This window comes from Lepisma saccharinum, chromosome 6, assembly GCF_977018435.1.
Source record: "Lepisma saccharinum chromosome 6, izLepSacc3.1, whole genome shotgun sequence".
Lineage (NCBI taxonomy): Eukaryota > Metazoa > Arthropoda > Insecta > Zygentoma > Lepismatidae > Lepisma > Lepisma saccharinum.
This window is the reverse complement of record NC_139234.1, coordinates 38332629-38355439: the sequence shown is the minus strand read 5'-3', so window position 1 is coordinate 38355439 and position 22811 is coordinate 38332629. Positions and strand designations below refer to the sequence as shown.

General features: G+C 39.7%; 1 protein-coding gene across 7 annotated transcripts in view; it reads right to left on the bottom strand.

The window, feature by feature from the left end:
* The window catches only part of lap (phosphatidylinositol-binding clathrin assembly protein lap), a 141014-nt gene extending 130048 nt beyond the window's left edge, over window positions 1-10966 (bottom strand). For all 7 annotated transcript variants that reach the window (XM_083123793.1, XM_083123798.1, XM_083123797.1 and 4 more), the window contains exon 1: window positions 10693-10966. In XM_083123793.1, the coding sequence (XP_082979919.1) occupies window positions 10693-10822 (130 nt within the window). In that variant the 5' untranslated portion in view covers window positions 10823-10966. The remainder of the gene's footprint in view (window positions 1-10692) is intronic.
* Between the last annotated feature and the right edge of the window lie 11845 nt (window positions 10967-22811).

Below are 22811 nucleotides of genomic sequence, written 5' to 3'. Positions count from 1 at the left end.
TCTGCCAACACAAATCAGTGCACATCGTTAGCAGGTGCAGACAACAACAGACAGTGTTCCTGTGGTAAGCATGTCTAGTTTTGTGCCAGAAAAAGAGCATATGCGGGAAGCTCTGCTTTTCTGCTTCCATTTGAAGAAATCGGCTGCCGAATCGCATCGAATGCTTGTGGAGGCCTATGGTGACAGTGCTGTATCGGAAACAACGTGCAGGGATTGGTTTCGTCGGTTCAAAGACGGCAATTTTGACCTGAGCGACAAGAAGCGTGAAAATCGGCCCAGGAAGGTTGAGGACCATCAATTGCAGGCTCTTTTGGACGAGGACGATACCCAAACGCAAAAGATGCTTGCCGAGCAATTGGGTGCTACTCAAGCAGCCATTTCCATGCGTCTACGTGCCATGGGAAAGGTTCAAAAGATCGGAAAATGGGTGCCGCATGAATTGACCGATCGGCAGCTGGAGAGACGCCAAAACACATGCGAAATCTTGCTTGCCAGACAAAAAAGAAAGTCTTTCCTGCATCGGATTGTGACTGGTGATGAAAAGTGGATATATTTCGAGAATCCTAAACGCAAGAAATCGTGGGTTGATCCCGGCCAACCATCAACATCTTCCTCGAGACCAAATCGCTTCGGCCGGAAGACGATGCTGTGTGTTTGGTGGGATCAACAGGGCATCGTCTACTTTGAACTGTTGAAACCTGGTGAAACTGTCACTGCCCACCGCTACCACCAACAACTGATCAAATTGCACCGTGCTCTGTGTGACAAAAGACCGGATTATCAAGAAAGACATGACAAGCTGATTTTCCTCCACGACAACGCCCCATCACACACGTCAAGACTGGTCCAAAACTACTTGGAGACACGCAACTGGGAGGTGCTACCCCATCCCGCCTATTCACCAGACCTGGCCCCTTCCGACTACCATCTGTTTTCGTCGATGGGCCACGCCCTCGCTGAGCAGCACTTCGATTCGTATGCAGACGTCCGAAAATGGCTTGATGAGTGGTTTGCCTCGAAAGAGAAGGACTTTTTTTGGCGTGGTATCCACAAATTTCCCGAGAGATGGGCAAAATGTGTAGCTCGCGAGGGCAAGTACTTTGAATAAATTTCTTGTTGCTTTCTATGAACAAACCATGTGTTTTTCTGACTACAAAACAGCAGATTTAAGCTTATACACCTGGTAAAGCAGCTCTGGTGTCCAGCCAGCCTCAATCAATAAATAGGTAACCACGGGAGCAAAGTTAGCCGGAACATGGTACTGTTCAAATCACCTCTAAATTGGCCGAGATTAAGAATATGTGGGAGCCGCACACCTACATCCCCTAAATGTGCCTTCATGTTACGATGCTATATGCTCTGGAAACTTTACCTTACCTTACCTATTCTGGCCAATGAGCAATGTTGTCGTATCCCAAATCAGACACTGGAGTATTTGAGTTTCCTGGTCAGGCCAAAACTGAGTGAATATTTGTCCTTTTGACCCAATTATGCCCGATATACTTTGGAAATCGTATCATTTGTGGGATCATTACCTAATATCATCGTGCAATATAGTGTAAAAACTTGTTCAGGAGTGATAGGAACACTGTCCTTCCAGTTCACATAAGGACATTCGAAGTTCACCAATAACCACCTGGTCCTTCTTCCTTCTTTGTTTCCAGAAGAATGGTTACCTTCAAGTTTTAGAACACCCTGTGGTGTACTAGAGGCATCAGCTCTATTCTCGTGTACCTTGGGTTGTTCAGAAATCCTTTCCAGGCCACAATCATCACACTGCATAACTTGGAATTTGTCAGTGAAAAATGTTTATTCAAGAAAGCTATCAAGTTATTTGTCCTCAATGTCAAAGGAATGTCACCCACTTCTGAAGGTTACCATCTGCAATAACAACACCTATATCCTCTAAAGATAAACTAAGATGCTTCATTTTGAAAACAGCAAATGGCTCTCTCAAGTTATATTGATTCAGCCACGACACATCATGGTCTGCAAAAAAACATGCAAAGTTTTTCACTTTCTAGTGGGGGTACAGAGTGTCTAAGGTACCAGAATTTTTTGTAAAAATATTGAAAATCAGGGAAAATAAATGTTCATTTGCCATAAGAAATCCATAAACACTTTCAATTTTTGTTGCCTTTGATCGGCCTCTTTACTGGAGATATTTTGTATAAAAATTGGAAAGGAAATAGAAAAAGGATGGAAGAGAAAGGAGGGTGTCCTTTGTAAAGAGAGTGAGAAGAAGAGAGACATTCCTCTCTCATATAGAGAGGGGGAAGAGGTGATTCCAAAAATAGAAAAGGAGGTAATGAACAGGGAGAGGGAAGTCAAAGATAACTTTATTTGTAGTTACTGCACCCTGAAACACATTTAGTATTACATAAAATATCAAATCTATCAATTAATAAGAGAACTGATGTAAAAATCGAAGGAAGCAGTCTGTTATGGGCCCCAAATTACCAAACCCTTTCCATTTTAAAGTTGATTTCCCTGACTTTTCCAGGATATATAGGTCAGGGGGAAACCTCTTAAATCAACTCCTCCAAGAATCTTCAAACACTTTGACGATGTAATAACAGGTGCTAAACAAAACCAATGATCATGAGGAAACAAATTTAAAGTAGAAAACCACTTGGCACCACATGTGAAACTCTCAACAGATGACAGCAGTTGTCCATATCCAAGAGAACAGCAAATTAACAAGTGCTCATTAAAAAAAAAACGATATCGGACAAACGAATCATTCTCCATCAATACAAAGTATATAATAAGTAAGACTTCAGTACGGAAACACAAGTAAACGATTGTATCTCCATTACACAAGCTGAACATGTGTTACATGAAAATTCACTATGCACTGTGAGTAAGCCTGTTCACACACACTTAAATAGAATTCAATTCTTGTACAAAAATCTGTGTGTTGTGATCTTACTTAGAAGTAGTTTGCAACCTTGTCGTCTTCATTAAATTTAGCTGCTGCAATATTTCAACTTCGGGTATAGCAGGTGCTTTCTGAACATTGAGCTGGGAAGTGACAAATCAGAGATACATTCAGTCATGTTTGGCTGTCATTTACTTGTGTCCAAGTTGCTTAACACTACTTACAGCATCAAACGAACAATCTAAGACACATCATGTTGCCAAGCCAGTAACAGTTCCGAATGTAATGATTTCTTGCAATTTTATAGGAACATTAGGAAGTGCTCTGGAATAGTGAAAACAGTTGTGAAGTATGTTTAAAGCTTGGAGAAGCTAATTATCAGAGTTAAAAAACACTTCACTAAGTGTCATTTACAAGAGGAATGATGGTTTGAAAAGTAGCTTACACGAGCAGACGTTTTGATTTCTGGTCGACCGGGACAGGATTTTTCACTGAATTTCATGCAAGGCTCAAAAGGGGTTACCAGATTTTAGGTGATCAGGTATTTAAAGCACTTAAGAATGTAATTTTGGGCTCTAAAACTGAAGTACCTAACAACAAAAGTATTTAGGGATATCTGATTAATGCTACAAGCCCTAAATCAGACCTTCCTAACAACAAAAGCATTTCAAGGCAAAATAACTCTTCTCACCTCACGCATGTGAAGTAGAAAGCTGCAGCAGCAGTCTGTATCTCAGATGACAGGAAATGAATGGTTGCTCGCAAACAAAGAATCATGTAACAGTATATGGAAGGCAAAAATCATTCTCCAGAAAACAAGCAGCAAATAATCACTAAGAATATGAAGCATGTTCTAACAGATAAATTAGAAATTGATCCACGTAAAAAAATGCCAAGGTACAATGATAATTTCAGAATTAAACAATCGGAACTTGGGCTGCCAAGCCTACTGTAAGTGTATGCTTTCCTTCCTTGCATGGTTGTAAATGTAAGGGTTGCTAAAGAGCGGAGTGGACCCTCCTGAGCACTTGGGAAAATAGTGACACAGCACCATGCAATGTTTGGTAACATTAAAGGCTGCTGATGGCATTCTTAGAACATTTGCATTGAGAAATTGGTAACAAAATCTCCCCTACATCAGAGTTCAAAAGTAACTACTGCAAGAGGGATTACAATTCTGTGTGTTTGAAATATATAATCAAATTAACAATTGCAACATGACAAAAATATGCGCCATATTTAAGTTACCTACTAGAACTACAACACACATCCATTTCTTTTTCACAGTCCTTTTGTGTTTCAGTGTGCTTACTTCGGTGGTTCAAAATTGATTAAGCCCTCAACAAAAAGTGATTTTGGACGCCATCAGTAAAATGCACAGCATGTCTTTCAAACTTATCACTTTAAAATTGAACTCCTGCATTTAGGTGGCATTTTGTATCAATTTGTTATTTGCCAAATGTGCATAAAGTCTCAAAATGAAAACATTAAAAACTAGAATTTAAACCAGCCTATGCTTCAAAAGTCTACTGGGAAATCATATTTTTCCATTTGATAATGTAAAAACACCCGCATATACATGATCTGCAAATAAAACATATTCTTTTGAAACATTCAAATTAAAATGTCCATTATGTAAATATGTGAGCAACATATTCTTGTTCTTGTATGTCAATCTCTTGTAATGATGGCACTGCAGTTGGTAAACTTCACAATCCATTCAAACGTAAAATTATGCCAATACTCCTTAAAGCACTGTGTGTTACAACCACTGCACAGTGGGCCAGAAGTCTGTAAATTGGGACAAAATCGCAATTCCTACTTTAAAGCAGAGCCATTGAACCATTTGTTCCCTGTAAAACAATGATAGGGGTGCCTCAAAGCGCAAATAGTTCCATCCAGGTGTTAACGTAAATGAGGACTTAAGGTGGGCAAAACCCATACATTTGCCAAATGCTTTTTAACAAATGTCTCACACACAGTTTCACCCATTGAGACGTGTGTTGAATTATCAGAACATTATGTGTAGACTTCTGTTGCATATATTCTACATATCGTCAAGGTATGTACTTTCTGTGGGTGGAGTATGAATTGATTTACTGAATTGTGGGCATTGTTATACAAGCAGGTTCATATGCTGCCATTTTCAGCTGAGGTGCAATGATGTGTGTTTATTCCCTTTGACTTTCAAAAATTGTGGGATGAAGATGTTTATGTCGAATGATTCAATGGGTCTTACAAATGCAACCAAGAGAAAACTAGCTGCCAATTTGCATATATGAAATGAAAATACAATGTCAGTTTCATGCGGCTTCACTCTGACAAATGAGCCTGCATTGAAATAGAATTGCATTAGAATGTAATGTTTAACGTAAACCAAGCAGAATCGGAATACACTGGATACCAGATACAGCATCCTAGTACTATATACCTCTCAGCTGGCATTCAGGAAGATCTTGAAAGTTTTTCACACATTAGTTTGCAACAAAGTGAGCAGTACATGATATACTCAAGTGTGTTACATTTGTGATGCTTGGACGACAGATGAACAATTTTGACGAGGGTACTCAAAGAGCGACAAATACTCAGTTCTGACTGTCAATCCTATGTGCATAGATTTGGTTATTGACTTCTTTCTTCACATGTCGTATTGACTAATGCAAGAGGGTGCAGAAGACAAAGTAAAAACAAAACCCCAAAAAACAGATATTCAGATATCCAAGAGAAATTCAAATGCTTTATGGGCATCGCCGCAGACAAGCCTAAACATGGTTGTAGTGGCACCTCCAATGATGGCACGACAACAAACCAATTTTTTCAGGATCCTAAAAAAGTCAGTTGAAATCATAAGTAGGGAACGGAACTTTATGTGCTAACAAACTCAGAAATATTTATTTTTTATGTGTCATAAATGTTGAAAATATGTGATAAAAACAGGAAAATATGTGACAAAAATAAAAACATTTGGTAACAAAAACAAACTATAACATGCATTTTAAACACCTGAAATCAGTTTCTAAATGATTACCTCTTAGTGAGCTATTTTTTGGAAGAGTTGCAGTGGATCACCATAGTTTGATTCCAAATTCTCCATTGTAAATCTGTCACGATTATCTCTAAAAAGCATCTTATATTGTGAGAAAGATAGCTCCACGTCACAAGAAACAATTCTTGCATATTTGAAGCACGAAATGTCACTAACGCTGAAGTTTTCCAAAGCTTCCTCTTCCTCTACTTCACTTTCCAAAACACGTGCAATTTGGCACAAAGTTTGAAAACCTTGTTTTTTCCCAAAAAATTCTGTACATTTAGACATTTGCACTCGTGCGTTAGATCCAGTGAATTCTTTCAGTTTCGTTTCTACTATACGCGGACGATTCAAGCTTTCGTATGGAATTGGAGAGAAAGGACAGGTTTCTTGAGATGTATGCCAATTCGACTTTTAAGGAGGGCTCCATCAACAGTTCTTGCAGAATTCTTCTTTGTAGAGATCATTTACAACAGATACAATTTTTTCAAAGTTCTGGGCATAACATCTGCATCCAACCAAGTGCCCTATCGCGTAACTACAGGTGTAGGGGGAAGGGGAACTTCAGGACATTTTTGTTTAAAAATGTCTATTCTTCTAGGCGACTTGATAAAAACTTTCTTCCCATTTGAAACCAGTTCATCGACATTGGGATAAAGAGCTCTTATCTTTTCACATATTCTATGCAACGCATGAGCCACACATGTAACGTGCACCATTTTGGGGTAGCTAACAGCAAGGCCTACTGCATGTAAGCTGCAGCATCTGTCAAGAGAAGAACATTGTCAAATTTTATGCCTTCCGGCCACAATAGCTGAATTGCTTCATTAAAAAGCCTTGCTATCGTTACGTGTAGCCAGCCCCAGCTACTTACAGCTATTTTCTCCCAATAGGATCGTAGGCGAGGTGCCAGAAGTCTGCCAGCGAGGGTGCTTAAAGACAAAACAAACCTAACACTCTCGATATGAAAGAGGTGCGGAGAATAAACATTTTTCCTTCGAGGATTTCGAAGTAGATGAAGTCAATGAGCGATTTTATGCATTTAAAATGCAAATTCGCAAAATATGTATTTACATACGGAAAACTGGAAAATATGTGTTTTTATGTAAAATAAAATTTGCTGTGTTGACATATAAGGCTATGATCAGAATTTTGGCAAAAATGAGGGTCTCTATCTTATCGCAGAAAAAACATTTATTTACCTGAAGTTCCTTTCCCTAATCATAAGACATCAAAGAGGTGTTAAACAACACAGCTATTATGTAAACACTATCATCAAGTCACCCTACTAACGTCCACAGTTTCAGTGAATATGTGTTGGAAACTGCGAAACTTCTTGAAGCAGAATATCTCTGGTATTATATTTATATGTCCGATGGCGTACACAAGACCTTGGTGCACATTCCAGGTGCCATAGCAACAGCTCTTTCAGGAGGCTCAAGAAGCAGAATGAAGAATATAAAGAGAGTTCTCACAAATTTCTGCTAACAAAGATCTTACACATCATAAGATCTCCTAATTTACTAATATCAAGGTCTTCTGCTCTGGCCTGCTAAGAAATCATGTATGCCATCAGAAAAGTTCACTCGCTTGCTCGACAGCATAGATTCCAGATGAACCCCAACAATCTGCATGACCAATGAAAATATCTCTACTGAAAGTGAAAGTGTAGGTTAAAGTTCATCTCAGTCAGTATGTGAACACAGTGCACTTTAAAATTTATTTCATAGTGTAGGTGAAATTTAATGTGCACTCTGCACCATGCCATGAAGGAATATAGGTGAGTGTGGAGGCTCCACAAATTCACGATCTCTACCATTTGTGGAGGTACTATACTTCTCCATCCCCCTCCCCCCAGCATGCCTCCAGCAACTTATTTATTACATGCTGTGTAAACCTCAGATCAGTCTCTATGTAGGAACAAGGCCAAAAAATTCCGACAGTAGATCACCCACCCGGAGAATCTAACCAAAGTTCCCGCTTCGCAGTCAAGCTGCTCTACCGACTGGACCACCGCAGCTCCATTTGGTAGTATGTTCACGTCAAGAAGCACAGGATTTAACTGATTTTATGTGAAACTTCAAACTGCAGTTTTTATCAGTAGTTATTATACAAGCATAGGGTATTTGTACATTTGGCGTTACTTTATTATTTAGCACTGCCATCATGTGAATAACTACAGAATTTGAATCATCGGTAACAGTTTCATATCGGCACAATGTATTTCTTCAATTTTACACAAGAAACTACTTACGGAAATGAAGTTTCTGTAACATTTTCAAAGTTCGTGCAGGTATTTTCTTTCATCTTGGAATCAATTTCACCGGGAATTCATGTATTTTTCAAGAGAGATATCTCTCCAACGCACAATTGACGTTGCTTTCATTTCCTTCCTCTACGTAAACCGGATGTAACCCCCTGTCAGTGTTTCCAACCAAGTCGTCGTTTTGCAAGATGACGTAAAAATGAAATGTACATTCCTGATATTACTACAAACCCTAATTTTAACTGTTTGCCTAACCTAACCTTACCGTGAATGGTTTTTGGGGCTATGCATGAATGGTTTGTGGGGCATTTTTCAGTCAAGAAGGTTGGAAACACTGCATACCCAATGATGATCCACAACGCTAGTCAAGCTGTGCCTGCCATATTGTGTGTTACGCAAGCAAAAAAAAGGAAGAACAATAATTACTCGTAACGTGAAAAATTGAAATTATTTTCGTGAAAAAAGCATAATTCCACCTTAAAGAATCTTTCGCAATGCAGAATACGTAAATACGAATGTTAAAAATGACAAAATAAACTAGTGAGATGTGGTGTGCCCATACGAAACTGGTACCGAATCATCTTGCTTATTATTTTCTGTTATTAGAAATATGGACAGTGTAAAGTATATATTCACAAATTCAGAATTTCCCCATTTTCAGAATTCTGGCCCAGTGTGCACTGGTAAAACTCATAAAAAGCATATCCCTCCTTGTTGCTGTTCTTCAGTGTTAATTGAGAGTGATGGCACCATGTTCAACGCTAAAACAAACACCCAAAGTCTAACTTTTGTGGGCAATGAACATATGCATGCATGCTTCACTATAGGTATGGGAAAGCAAGACCGGAACCCTAACCAGTGAGTCACATGTGTCAACACTAGTTCTCATTAATTCTTTCCTGGATTAGCCTCAGATTGTAGTAGATATCGGATCTGATCCATATTCTCCATCACTAATTAAGCATAACCTATTACCTTCCTCCTAAAAGCCTCACAGCATAATTTGAACTTTCAGTTAATATGACACCTTTTTGTCATATTAAATAAATTTCCCACGTATGAGGCTCACCCATGGGGTAAACTATGGGGAGTAAAGGCGGCCGGAGCTTGGTACTGATCACATCACATCCATAGTGACAGAGATCGAGAATGTGTGGGGCCCTAAATGCACTTCATGGCACAGGGAACTTGTATGTGAACACCTATGTGATATGTGAAAAGATCAGCGCATTTTAAGTTACAGAAACGAGTCCAATGCAAGTTCTAATATGTTTGCTAACAGTTTGTTATATTGGACACACATTTCTTCATTTTTACAGAAGAAACTACTTACGGAAATGAGTTTCTCCAACGTTCGTGGAGGTATTTTCTTTCATCGTGGAATCCATTTGACCGGCAAATCATATTTTTCAAGAGAAATATCCCACCAATGCACATTTGCCATGCTTCCCGTATGTGAACTGCATGCTCCACACGTCCGATGACGTAACCCACTGTCAGTGTTTCAAACTCCTTTTTTTTCCTATTATGCTTGCATAACCTAACCTTATGGAAATAGTTTGCGAGGCTATCCATGAATGGTCCATGAGGCTATCCGTCAGCTACCGTGCATAATGGATTCGCGGGGCTATCAGTCAATGGTTCGTGGGGCTATCCGTCAACTACCCATGCATAATTTCCACTGGTGACGAACACGATAGTAGGTAATTTTCGGTGAAGAAGGTTGAAACACTGCATACCCACAACGTGAGTCAAGATGTGCCAGCCATATTGTGTGTTCCGGAAGTGAACAAAGGAATAAAAAAAATCACTCTGTGGGAAAAATTGTGTTTGTTTTTCGTGTAAAAAGCATAATGGCACCTTGAACTATGTTCCGCAATACACAATTGGTAAGTACGAACCATGCGAAACACAAAATATCTGATTTAAATGTGTCTCCGATATAACGAACTGTTACCATAGGTTTTGTTAAGAAGCAAAATTTGTCACTTTACAGCATAATTTTGTACTGTTCATTCAAACATGTGTTTTCATACAATTTCGATGGTGGACAATCGCTTCGGACACTGCGAAGATAATGACAAAAAAGACTGGGTGATATATGTATCAATTATACAAAAAAGAAAATATTTCCCAGATGTAACAGAAGAGGTCAGCCTTTTTCTGTAGAAATTGCATCTACACACATATTCGATGTACAGGGACCTAATGATTGTCTATTGGAAATCAACAACTGAAATGTCACATGGCACTCAAACATTAATCGTAAATTCAGAAATATTCCCGAGTGTAAAATATTAAGATGGTTGAATAAACAAGGACGAAGAAACATTACTGTCTTCTTTTCAGAACAGGAATTACACTTATTTCATGGTTATTGAAGTGCACAGAATATTTATCGCCTAGAATCGAAATAAAACCCACCCACTTCCTGTGACCCTCGGGCACTGGTAGGGACTTGATAATATTGGGCAGCACACAAACATACATTGATAAATAATATAATGTATTACTTACAATCTAAATGTTTCTTTTTTGGTCCTATCATTTCTTCTGTTGTCGCTTTGCATACTGATTTCGCTAAACCCTGGCCGGCTATGCTATGCCTAGCGGCTAGTAACCTATCGTTGATAGTCTGTCCAGCCATTTTTACACTCCCAATAAATATATGGAACTAAACACACACACCGGGGTTCATAAACCCCAAACCACGTAGAACACCAGTCAAATATTACTCTACAAATGACAACTCAGCTGTACAATTTCAACAACTATCACTGATCAAGATGGCGACGTGAGTCAGGTGATGACGTCAGTATATACTCCAATAAAACTAAATTTCAGACACAATTGACAGACAAAATACATAATAATTAATTTATTGTGAATAATTTAATTTGGTTAAAGTATAAAACAACTTCATTAAATGCTCAAAATAAATTACAATAAAGTATGAGTTGAAATTGAGGTAACGGAAATATTGTTGCCAGGTACAGACAGTTCTCTCCACTTCCACAATGATGATCCATTTTACGCCATTAGTCCTTTAACAAACGCTCGCTAGCTCAGAAGTACGCAGAGGGCGGTCGAATGGGGCCATACCCCCCTCTGAAATTAACATTTTGAAATATAGACAGTGAATAATTCTGGGGAAAACCATAGTGGTAAAATGACCTCAAAATGAACCCCGAATGTCATTTTTTGACAGTGGAATGTTCTTAATATATCTTATATATATATATATATATGCTGTAACACAAATAGAAGGCGAATTAAAAAAAAGTGTAACAAGTATTCAGAAAAAGTAATCAAAAGTCTGTTTGCCAAGAGGGGAGTTTCTAATATCCCTTCCTTCCATCCAAACCAAGACAATAGGAAATGATCTTACGATTTTCGGAAACGATGTTGAAGAGGTAGTCGGGTTATATAATGGCCATATCTATTCAAATTTGCTATGTAAATATCAACCCAAGATATTTGGTGGTTCTGCAGCTCTACTGACTTATTGCAGAGCTTCCTTTGTTGCAGCAACAGCAAAAAGGGATGATATGACTGAGTGGCAGTCATCGAATGTCGAAAATTCATTTGTCTACGTTTATTTGGAAAGTTGGTAGCAGGGGGCAAATTGGTGTGGTGGACACCCTTCCTTTTGCCGCATCTCCCCAATCTCCATTTCTTGTTGAGGTCAGCCATAGAATACCCACTAGTACTGTACTAGCATAGAGGAACTTTATTAAATATAAATTCCTCTATGGTGTACTACAGTCCAGTTCAGCTCAGTTCGGTACATACCGGAAGCGCTTCACATCAGTTCGTCGGCGAGCGCGGGGGTAGTGCAACCGAGGGGTGAGGTGGAAGCAGAAGGCAACGATGCCAAATCTCTCAGATTTTCACCCCGCCGGCCCTTTTACGCCCTTGCTGAGCGAGAGCTCTGATTCTCTGTCGTCTTCTGAACGGTAGAGGTCTCAACACAGGGTGCGGTGTTGCAACCACTTGCAGTGTCTTTTCCGTTCTGTGCATTTTAACGCATTGACGTTCCGCAGGTGAAAAGCGCGCTCTGATATTTTTCGGCTTGTGTTTGTGATCGTGGTGTTCTTCTGTATTTTCGTTAGTTTCTTTATCTTTCTTGTTGCATTGTTGTTTTTATTTTCGTTAATTATTATTTATTGTTATGTGTGAACGTGGAGTGCGTGAAGTGAGCAAGAGGAACAATGGCCTGTATTTCTCCGGAATGCTACAAAAACAAGCATAAAAAGGCAAATGTTTGTCCTCGGCCGAACAGAGAATTGTGTTGAACGTGTACGCCTATTTTTGGGCAAAGGAATCAAAAGGCGGCATCGAAACAGTGAGGACTGCTACTAGAATGACATTTGAAGCAACGGGGATAGCTATGTCCAGTGCTCGAAAAATTTTCTTCAAAACTAGGCGCCAGCTCTGAAAATCAGGCGCCAGGAAACTACCTAATACTAGTAATTGTGCATAAGACAGTGTGTTTCAAAAGTCGCACAATCCAAACTTTGAAAATGTATATCATGAAAACCGTAAGAGGTATTTACACCAAGTTTTCTGCACTAAACTAATCATGTACGCTATCACTGGGTTAATAAATTTATGTTAGCATGTATCCAAATAAAAGCAATAACATTATTTTAATAAATATTTTTAATTTGATTAAAACATCTGAGAATTGATTTTCAACAATATATACCAACGTAGAAATTTTCAGCGAAAAATGCAGGTTCGACCAGGACTCTAACACGGGTCTCTGTTAATTATTGAAGATCAGGCACGCACAGGAAATGTACTACGTAGAAATTTTCAGCGAAAGATGCATTAACATCTCTACGCTGGGAGGAACCAGGCAATATCGAAGTCTACTGTGTTTCAATGGCAACACAACCCGTTGCGGTAGCACTGGCAGAGACGATTTCACACAGGTAAAACAGCGACAGCGAGAAGTCAGGCGAGGCCAGGCCGACTCAGTAGCTCAGTGGTTAGATAAATCGTACGGTATGCCAGAGACTTAGGTTCGTGTGCCTAATCTTCAATAATAATACCAACTCTTAACAATTTGTGGGATCATTTGTTGGCGTTCGACTAGTCGTGAAACAAGTGCTTTGTGAGGTACAGCAGAAGCAGGGGATTTTTCTTGTAAAACCTCTTGCACATGAGTGTAAGAATGAGTAGTAAAATACTCTTCAGCGATGCACACGCGCTGCTTCAAAGAATACGCCATGCTGAATCAATTAAAAGAACAGGCATAGTAGCGTCGAAAGTGAGCGAAGAGAATTCAGTGTAACCAGAGGCAGACTAGGATTCTCTCAAGAGCCCAATTTCGGCACAAAATCTTGGCTTATGATTTTTCACGTAAATGTATAGCCAATACTTAGGCACATGTGGTGTGCGTCTGTTGACAATATTTCGACCTGCTAGCATTGCCATACATGTCCCAAAAATGGCACTTTTTCAGTCAACCCATAAAATCGCCAATAAAAAAAATATCATCAAATGTTGCACATGACCAATATTGGTCGCAAATAACAGATTGACATGGCATCAGTCATCAGACATCTAATTATGACCCTTCCATAATTTCTTACGTAATTTTCTCATTCAAAAGTGCATTTCTGGAAAATTTTTAACGCTGTTTTCCGCCAGTTATTAATTTATCTAAATTTTCTGTATGGAGAAAACTGATAATTTTAAGCATTGAAAAATATCTCAATGGATGAAACTTTATAATGCAGAAAACCCGGTGTAAATGTCTCTTACGGTTTTCATGACATACATTTTCAAAGTTTGGGTTGTGCTACTTTTGAAACACTCTGTATATGAAGCTCAGCATCATGGTATTCAAAACCGCTAAATCATTGGAGAAAAAAGGTAATGGGGTGTTGGGGAACAAAGAGTAAGAAATTATTACTGACTCTCTTGAATGTTCACAACCTTGATTTAAAAAAAATCATTTGCTAACTTACGCTGTACTGCAATTTGAACTTAATAATAATAATAACCCCCAGCGCTACAGCCCGTGAGGGCCTTGGCTTACCTACCGACTGCTGGTCTCCCTCCCACACAATTACTCCGTCACCTGGTGTAGCGTGGAGATCTTAGACCAGTATTGGGGTGACGGGTGGTCAGCCCGACGAACCCCCAGCCGCTGTAGGTCTTCTCGACCGGATTACCGCTCACTCATTCGGAGCAATTTGAACTTAGAATCATCAAAATTTCGTACATATTACAGCATAAGATCACAGTCGCCAGGCTGAAATTTTTAGTCGCCATGGCGACCGGGATTTTTCGAGCCCTGGCTATGTCCACTATTATTAAAATTAAGAAAGACTTTAATGTAAACGATGGGAAACTTTCTACACCAAGGAAGAAGAAGAAGAAGAACGGGGCGATTCGACTTGGAAAATATGATAATTTTACCCAGGCTGCTATTAGGAGGAAAGTGCATGGCATGTATAAGGAAAATGAGTTACCGATTTTGGGAAAACTCCACAACATCTAGTGGACGGGACGGGACAGGCTTTTAAAAATTCGAGACGAGACGAGATTGATCATGTGTCCCGAGACAAACGAATATTTTGGAGACGAGACAGCATTTCCACGAGACGAGACAGGCCAAAGTCTCGTCTCGTGGGCAACACTAACAACATCATCAAAGACGACGATGATTTTCCTAAAATGTCACTCTCAACGTTACGGCGTTTACTTGTGGACATGGGCTTCAGGTTTATGAGACGTGAGTACAGCTCCCTGTTGATTGATAGGGACGATATCATTGCGTGGCACCATGAATACTTGCGAAAAATTAAGAAATGCAGACAAGACGGGCGGAACATTGTTTACACCGACGAAACCTGGGCCAATGCAGGCCACACGAAATCCAAAGTGTGGTGCGACACAAGTATAAAAACAACTGGGCAAGCACGAACTGAATGTTAGACTCCAGGTTTGAAAGCACATTCTGGTAAGGGGGGGGGGGTCATTTTAATCCACGCTGGTACAGAGAATGGATTCGTTCCAAACGCCCAGCTTGTGTTTCACGGCAAAAAAAAACTGGGGATTAAATGCGGAAACATATGAAAAGTACTTCCAAATTTACCCCCTGAGTCGGTCATTGTGATGGACAACGCCCCTTATCATTCAGTCAGAACCGAGAATATCCCAACAAAATCGAGCACTAAGGTGGAAATTCAGCGTTGGTTGACAGACAAGAGGATTCACTGGGATGAAAACATGAATAAATTCGAACTTTGCGAAATTTTCAATGGAGCAAAAGGCAACTTTCCTCCAAAATGCAGAATTGATGAACTGGCGCGTGAAGCAGGCCATGATGTATTGCGCCTCCCCCTTACGATTGTGAACTTTACAGCATAGAGTAAGTATGGAGTCAGGTCAAAGGTTATGCGGCTTCAAACAATAAAACGTTCAAGTTGGCAGACGTCCAGCTATTGGTGGAAGAAGGTGTAAACAAAGTGACTCCAGAACAATGGAAACATTACATGAATTTTGTGAAACAAGTCTATAGGAAGAAATGTGGGTGGCACATGGCTTGGTAGAAGTTCATCACGATAGACTCTTCATCAGTTTGCAAGAAGATGATGACTCTGAGGAAGAAGATGATTCCATGGAGGGCAGCGACGATGACGATATAGGAGTCAACACGGTTCAAGAATAACTTTTCAGGTAAGTTGACACATGCAAGAATATGTTCTTACGTTTTAAAAAGAATTTTAAAGATTCCTGTACAATTTTTTAAAATATGTAAAATTTTAATTGCTACTTTCCATTAATTAGATGAAGGAACGCTTGAAGAAAAACCATTTGTTCCGTGTTCTCGATTTAATTGAAGAAGTTTGTTTAAAGTTCCCTTTTTCCTCGGATAAGCTAATCGAGACTAGATTAGAATGGAATATGAACCATTATCGATATTACTCCACGAGGAATCAAACCCTCTACTCGATTACAAGGCGACGTGGTTAATAACTACACTGTCCTTTCTTTTTAATTTAATTCATGTACAGAGTTTTTCGAATAGCAGTCGTGATCTGAAAATGACCTGATTCTTTGGTTAACTCACATTAAGCCATGTTTTTTCATTATAAATGGCATTGCTAATATGTATCATTTAATTAATCCATGAGATTGTGCATTTACCAAAAGCATATATTACTTTCTAACCATAGAAATATCGTAATTATTCCGTAGTACAGATGTGACCGGGTTTGAATCCCGACCTGGATACTTTCATCATTCAATCTTAATCTTCGCGATTAGCCAAAAGTGGCAGAAGTACGAAGTAAAATAAACCAAATCAATCAATAAATCAACGAAAACCGTAAGAGATATTTATATTCGTGTCTTTTGTCGGCTCCGTCTTCCGGCGTTTTGACATTTTACTTGTTACGTATATAGGAGCGTGGTTGACAAATGTCACCCAAACACGCTACTGCAGAGAGAATTTATTTCTTACTAACTGTAGGCGGGAAACAGAAGTGCGTTACTGCCGCCACAACAAACACCAACAAACAACGTTCAGCTACTGAAGCGCGACAAATATCAGTGGGGAACAATTGTCACCCACGCGCCTAACGGAGGGTTAAGGGGAAAATTGAATCTTTCGGTTTCATTTTATTATGGACTGTTCAATGTAAAGTCTTGGAGTAGATGAATAGGCACTTCACTAAGTCATTACACGCAGACACTCTTGATATGGCTACACATGATTTCTTATGGAATGACTTAGCTTCGGAGATCATTTGAATCACTTTTTGAAGTGATGAAAATATATACCAACCAGGAGGATTTCAAGTGAATTCTCTGACAAAAATATAAAAAGAATGAAGAAGCACTTTGACGACTTTGTCCAAACACTTGCCAACCTAGAGAGCTGGTTCAACGTATCAATATTTTACCCGATGCTAGACACAATTTGCTCACAACTGGACAATCGTTTTAAATGCATGAAAGCAGTCGTGGACACATATAAAGCGACCGGGGTGCTCATCACCCCCAAGGTCATGGACGCACCCCCCCCTAAAGCCATTCATCAAAATTCGCCCTAAAGAATTGTTCATCATAACAATTCCTCCAGAATATTCGAAATGCGATAGCTACCGCATTGATTGGTTAAATACTTACGTTAATCTGGCTTGTTAGAGAGTAAATTATATATGTACGTTTAAACACTGTTCATTGGCAGACAATACGATTTTTAAAATTACAATTTGACTGTTTAACACAAATTGTTTTCAACTTAAGATAGAAAATTCAAACTGTGCACACCAAATATTCGTGCTGCAGACTGCACCTGCCTTTTAACCAAAAACTAGTTTCTTCGTGTGACCGATTGATTCAATAATAAAATGCAAGCGATACAACCTTCCAGTGGCGTGTCCATGATTTTTTGAAAGGTGAGGTTAAGTATACTTTTTCAGTATTCCGCCCTCATTTTACAATCTTTTCCCGCCTTTGACGTTCTTTTTTGTAGGAATACTGGGCTAAAGGGGGGGGGGGGGTTATGACCCCCACCAACTCCCATCCTCTTGGTCACGCCACTCCACTGCAACGATCTTCTTGTCAAGATCTGTGATCTATAGACACTGAGCTTCGCAAAGAACCTTAAAAAATTGCAAAAAATATTTCCAAACTTATTTTAGTCACAAATATTATCAGAAGTTCTTCAAACACAAGATGAAGCACAAGAATGATGTGAAACAGCTTGCTCATATCCTTGTGATGCAACATAGTTCATTGACTTCCAGTTATACTGATGTGAACCCGGCGGGGAGGCACATACACATAGTGGTTCGGATGCCATTTTAAACTATAGGTCCAGTCCCGATTAGCCTTATTGTCCATGAAGTAAATACTCTTTAAAGCCGGACCCTGGGGCCGAGTGTTGCCAGACCCTGTGGCGGAGTGGTTATCACATCGCGCTACGACGCCAGGGGTACCGGGTTCGAATCCTGGTTCGGACATAGATGTTTGTGTTTGTCTGTCCTGAAAAGTCCTGAAATTGAAATATGAATGAACTGATGTGAGTGAATGAAGTGTGATGGGGGAAGCTTCCGCATAGGAGCTTTTCCTTAATAAAATAATAATAATAATAATAATAATAAAAGAAAAAAGTAGTTAGCTCATCGCGCTGCAACGCTAGGGGTTCCGGGTTCGAATCCCGCTCGGGCTTGGATGTGTGTGTTTGTCCGAATAATGAGAACCAATGTGAATACAGTGAAAATTGACATGTGTGAAAGATTGTGAAAATGTGTGAATGACGGGGGATAGAGGTATTCCTTTTTTTTTAAAAAAAAAAAGGAAAAAAGTGGATAGCACATCGCGCTGCGACGTCAAGGGTCCCGGGTTCGAATCCCGCTCGGGCTTGGTTGTTTGTGAATGTCCATTCATCAATTTCATCATTTCCATCACTCATCCCCATCTTTGCAAATTAGCCAAGAGGCACAAAACGCGAAGTAAAATAAACTAAATCAATCAATCAATCAATCTTTTGCTTAAACCATGTGCTAAAATGAGATGCAGCCACTGTAATGGCAGTATTTGGGGGGGGGGGCATGAATCTCGTTACCTACCCATTTCGATTCTGTCTTGTACTTAGACGCAGGCCCGTAGCCAGGCAGGCGACAGGGGGGCTCAGTCCCCTTGGTATTAGGTAAAACTATTTTGAATTCTAATTTGTTTGAGGATAAGAGTGAAAATGTAGACAGAATATATATATATTTTTTTGTTTACAACTTCTTTCGTTCATCTTGTTTATGAGCAGAAGGCTAAGCATATGGTCTAAGCAGCGGCAAGTTTTTTCATAGGGAGCCTTCTTTATGTGTGCCTTTCCTGCACCTGTTGCAGCCTCTCGTTTGACAGAAATCTGGGACTCTGATTTAGGGACGTAGCTAGGTTGATCAGTTTGGGGGGCCCAAACGTAATATTTTGCTATCAAACTATTATAAATTAACAAACTATTTATACACCATATAGGCCTATACTGTATACATACATTATATATATGTGTCTTGTGTGTTGTGTGGTGTGTGTGTGTGTGTGTGTGTGTGTGTGTGTGTGTGTGTGTGTATATATATATATATATATATATATATATATATATATAGTTATATAGTTTTGGAAAGAAAAGGAGCAAGGGTCTCCTCGTTGGCGCATGGTATAGCATCGTCGCCTTATAATCAAGGGGTTCCGGGTTCGATACCCGGTGGATGCTCATAGTGGTTCGGATCCCACTTTACACTGTAGAACCAGTCCCGATTAGCCTTACTATGTATAAAGTGGACTTAAAAGCACCAACTCAATCAAACAATGAATTGGAGAGGAACATGATTTTCTTCAAAAGCCCCCAACAGTCTACGGATATACTCTCGCGAAATTCACAGCCGTTATTCGGGAAACTAAATGCAGAATGAACTCATTAGCTTAATGGCTGATACACCAAGAACAATGTTATTAGTCTTTAGATTTGTAAATTTGTTGGAAGAAAATTGAGAAGTAGATAAAACCCTTTTCCGTGGTTTTAGATATAAAGTGCTGGAACCAGGTTTACACGTATTTACAATAGTGCAAATATGAAATGTGTGCGTAATGAGTTCAAGCTAGGCATCTCATGTATACAGTTCATACCGGAATCGAATCCGGTATCTCTTAGTTCAAGGGCGGGCCCGAGTCTTCTATGGCATCTTATTGTTCACTTGGGAAATGATGACGATAAGAAATTATATGCACACGTCTAGTTTCTTAAAAGTAATCTTATTTGTGTGTGGAAAACTGAATATATGATTGCACTGGATAAAACAAAGTCCCCACACGCTCAAATGATTACGCTCCTGTCTTTGGTTCGGCAAGTTCAAGAAGCTGTCCGGGTTCGATTCGCGATGGAGGCACATAGTTGTTCGGATCTCACTTTAAACTGTAGGTTCACTCCCGATTAGCCTTACTGTGCATAAAGTGGACTTAAAACACCAGTTTAATTAATCAATCAATCGAAAGGTTCAAGGTTCGATCCCTGGTGGTTAGGCCGGTAGCCAGAATTTGATTTCGGAAGGGGCTTATGCCTTATCGGCAGCCGCCATCTAAAGACGAAAAGGTTGGGGGAGGAGTAAATGCGCTGAAGATGATTTTCTTGGTATATTGCAACTTACCACATACAAGATGTTTGATCCTGTTAATGAAGTAAATTTAATTACTACTACACATTATTAAAATCAGATATTTGTAGGATTTTGGGAAAGGACTGCAGCCCCCGAGCCCCTTCCCTGGGTATGTGCCTGCTTGTATTAGTTCCAAAATTTCTGTGCTGTTCCAACATCGTGAGGACAATTTGGGAAGTACTTGAAAGCGATATGGAAGCAAATTCTGCTCTAGAAACTATGGGACTCGATGTGATGACCACGTGCAACCGAATGAAAGAAATCTTCGCAGGCCTTGTCCCTAAATATCAATTTTATTGACTAATTTTAAGTTTTTTCTGCCACCTAGATGACGCAGTGGTAGCGTCGCCGCCTTGCAATCAAGGGGTCCCGGGTTCGATACCCGGTGGAGGCACATAGTGGTTCGGATCCCCGATTAGTCTTACTGTGCATACAGTGGACTTAAAACACGAACTCGATAATTGGAAGGTTTTAGAAGAACTAAACATGGCTTTCTATGCATCGTACAACTTTGCTTCTTTTCACCTGCTTCTTTTCACCCTACTTTTACAGTTTGTCTTCCTAAGAATTCCACTGAGTATAACACGCTACGAAACCATAGGTCCAAGGTTCGGACATTGGACAGGTATGGTTGTATCATTTCTGTCCCATTGCCATTCCTTCGGCTCATCATTCATCCTCATCGTCGCATTTAACCCAAGAGGTAGAAAAGCGACGTAATATAGAAATATATAAATGATTAATTTGGTTTATTTTACTTCGCTTTTCTGACACTTTTTGGCTAATCGCCTAGTCCGGGATTCGAATCCAGGACCCCTGGCATCGTAATGCACCTTGTTAACCACTGCACAACAAATAGAAACAGAAAATGCTTGATAAGTTATTTGCTTCTCCATAACTCATGATTATATTATAAGTATTATTCGCTGTATGACTAGGGATTAATTATATTTGTATGTCTAGTGAACCTAGCCACCTAAGCAGCAGCAGCTTCCGAATTTGCAGGTGGAGGCTAAATGAAGAAAAATCACACAAAGTCAGAAATATATACAAATTTTGTAACATATTACGTATAGAGCATGCAGACGGCTGTAAAAACAATTGCTACATACCTAGTTTCCTTCCTTAATTGAAACGTGGTTTATTCTTCATTATACATGAGATCAACCACCCTTGGAGTCGAACCCAGGATCTTGTGTGGTAGTCAGAATCTCTTTTAGAATGCCAATGTGTTGGATATTTGATCGATCAGTCGATCCTGATCCATTGTTTCCAGAGGAAGACAATCTGGCAACTTCTCATTCGACATTTTACTCGCGATGTAGGAAAACGAGATCAGAAACACTTCGTGATGCAATCTTCTCGCGTTTACAGAAGTTTACACCGCTCGGACCACAAATCCTACTTCAAACTATCTGACTGATATCATCTGTCCACCAAATCAACAGATGAACCGACCGCTTCGATGTTTCTCCGAATTTTCAGAAAGTGGCATTTCCCTCCTTGCAGGGCAGGTCATTAGCAGGAGGGTTGAGTGCATGTGAGAAGAACCGCTATGTCATTCATTCCCACGCCGAAAAAGGGACAAGCAATAGAATTCTGTTCTTGGAATTTGAAAGATATGGGGATATCTTTTCTGAACCATAAAATAATTAACCCAGAAAGTTCTAGCCACCCGTAGCTAAATCTTCCTGTTTGTGTCGTCCTTTCGGCGCCCATGGAGCCAGTGTAGGGCCAGATGAAGAGAAAGTGCGGGTTTTGGGGGGATTCTGGATCTGGTGTGCAGCAGGGAAGAAAAGTGCATTTTCAATAGGTCTCAGACTTCCCTGACCGAGGCGGACCACAAAACCCCTTTCGATACATCTGTTTGTGTTCAACAAGCAAGAAACAGGGAAATAGGAAAGAAATACCTTGCTTGGGTTTGTGCTACTGAAAATTGAAGAAGTGTTTCAAACTGCAAGCAAAATTTACTGAAGAATTATTTTTCAATATTTGTCATCAAAGTAAAATTTCCAGCAAATACAGAACAGTTTCCCGGGGCCACTTGGACGTTTGCCGGGGCCAGTGCTGGACCGGGGGTGGAATGTAAGGTAGGCACTATGAATGAAGTAAATATTGTAAATTTTAACACGTATGATATAAATATCTGTATCATCATATGGAGTCATGGACGTCCGCAGGATTATTTCCAGGGAGGGGCAAGGAAGGTATTTTTTTCCAGGGGGCAAACAAGGCACACTTTCCCCAATAATAATATTGTTCCCTCAAAGAACATTGCTTAAATTTGAATTTATCATATTCATACAATCATTAATAAATATTGTTGTGGCTGAAATGAAATTATATGTCAAAAATATATAATTTTTGGTTGACTTTCATTTTCCAGGGGGCCACGGCCCCCCTTCCGGACGCCCATGTATGGAGTGTGTATTAAGGGATGGTGTAAGTACAGTGGCG